This window comes from Atta colombica, unplaced genomic scaffold (assembly GCF_001594045.1).
Source record: "Atta colombica isolate Treedump-2 unplaced genomic scaffold, Acol1.0 scaffold111, whole genome shotgun sequence".
NCBI classification, from domain to species: domain Eukaryota; kingdom Metazoa; phylum Arthropoda; class Insecta; order Hymenoptera; family Formicidae; genus Atta; species Atta colombica.
In genome coordinates, this window is record NW_017259197.1 from 339,514 (window position 1) to 341,552 (window position 2,039).

A 2,039-nucleotide genomic window follows, 5' to 3' on the forward strand; every position below is an offset into this window, starting at 1 on the left:
AGAATATTTGTTTACTAATTCGGAGTTGACTTTACTAAGGCAAAAATATTATTAAAAATCCTTTTTGATAGCTTCCTCTAACAAAGAGAAGAATAAAAATAGAAACGTGTTTTTGAAGTATTTCAAAAACACGTTTATTGAAGTGATTTATAATAAAAGGTAGTTAATATTAATATTTACTTTTTCCTGTTGAATTTTTAATATATGTTAATTTAATAATATAATTGCGTTATTTGAATCTTATATTTGTTAATTAATATTCAATTTGTCTTAATATTAAAGAAGAAAATGTTTTATAATATTTGTATAACTTCCTAATATATTCCTAATATATAGTTATATTAAATTAACACAAATTGTCGTTTAGCACTCGTGAAATATTAAATTTCACATAAATTTCCAACTTTTATTGTATCTAATACACAATACAATAATTCTATATTACACACACACACACACACACACACGCGCGCGCGCGCGCGCGCGCGCGCACACACACACATACCTTACTTTCTTGCACAATATATTTAAATTTGAAAAAATTATAGCAATACTTTACATGAAGATACTTTACATGAAGATACTTTACATAGGTAATTAAGACATTTAGGAAAAGTATTAAAGTCAATATTTGTCCTTCTCAAACCTTACCATTCTTTCCAAACAAATCATCGTCCCTTTTCCCAGGTATTCTTAGTTTCGAAATGTTTGCATTCTCTTTGAATGTATCGTTATTTCGTCGAACTTTTCTCACGCGCTTCCTTTTTTCCATAATTTTAACCTTCATAGGAGACACCGATGGCGTTTTGACACACCGTCTGCATCGCCACACGATTCTAGGGTCGTAAACATCGATGTCGATGACCGGAGGTTGATGGCACAGCGGATGATAAGCTTCTTGACACTCCTGGCACTCGAGCAAAATCAGAGGTCCCAGTTTCGCGCCGTTACAGATCTTGGAGTTTACATACCAGATGTCACAATTCATTTAAGTCAACAACACGGCAACTTTCGAAGATAATTAGTCACACAGTTATATTCTCGCGATTTTGTATCTAAGCTATGAATTATAAAGTGGCCGGATTAATTGAAGAAAACCTTGCACACAGTCCCGTCGGCGGATCCTTCGTCGGGAATGGAGATCCTGGGAATGTCTTCTTCGTCCTCGCAACAGCCCTCGTAATCGACCTCGAATACTTTTACGTCAGACTTCTGGTGATTCCTAATGTTCTCTGCTTCGTCAGCTTCAAGAAAAGAAATGATCTCAAGATTACCGTCCCAGATCTCGGTTTTTATCGTATTATATCCTTGTGTTACGTGGTTGTGACTCTTCGAAGTATAAATCGGAGAAGCGAATTCGTCGACGTTTTGCAAAAATCGCTTTGGCATTCTGACAGCCAAAGTCTTTTCGAGGCCGTGCTTCTTTTCAATGCAGGCGTCCAGCATCCGACGAAGCTTCTCCGCACTGTCTTGCTCTGTCGAATGCAACAGTGTTAATGCGTCGAAAAAATCTTCGTCGATGTCGAACGTGTTCTCCTGCATTCTATATACAGTTGTATCTTCAGATTCAGATTTTCGATTATCAAATAGAACACCTTTCAAACATATTCTGTCTTGGCGACATTCCTATAAATATTTCACGGAATGTAACATTTTGTTAAACAGATGACTTAAATATTCTAGACGAAATTTCAAGACGGGCAAAGTCTGCACAATGGATAATGTTGACATTATACAGCAGGCAACTATCCTGTGAGAAATGACAATGGAATCGATGTCGAATTGACATCAATTCGATATCAATTTTATTATCATTTCTCATTAGATATTTGCTTGTGCAGATATATTCTTAATGCTGCAGTAAATTAACTTGTAAACATTAGAAATATAGCTCATGAAGAAAACAAACACGTTTGAACAAATAAAATTTTGAACAGAAGTAATAAGCTGATTAGTAATATGACGCATAGTTTTTATCTTAAGAGAGAGAGAGAGAGAGAGAGAGAGAGAGAGAGAGAGAGAGAGAGAGAGAGAGAGAG

The 2,039-nt window shown here is 35.4% G+C and overlaps 1 protein-coding gene across 1 annotated transcript; it reads right to left on the reverse strand.

The window, feature by feature from the left end:
- Positions 1–640: 640 nt before the first annotated feature.
- On the reverse strand, positions 641–1,542 carry LOC108693942 (integrator complex subunit 12-like). The gene is made up of 2 exons (XM_018203155.1): positions 1,099–1,542; positions 641–955 (listed from the first exon to the last, which is right to left on the reverse strand). Exons 1-2 carry the CDS (start codon positions 1,540–1,542, stop codon positions 641–643), a joined length of 759 nt encoding a protein of 252 aa, XP_018058644.1.
- Between the last annotated feature and the right edge of the window lie 497 nt (positions 1,543–2,039).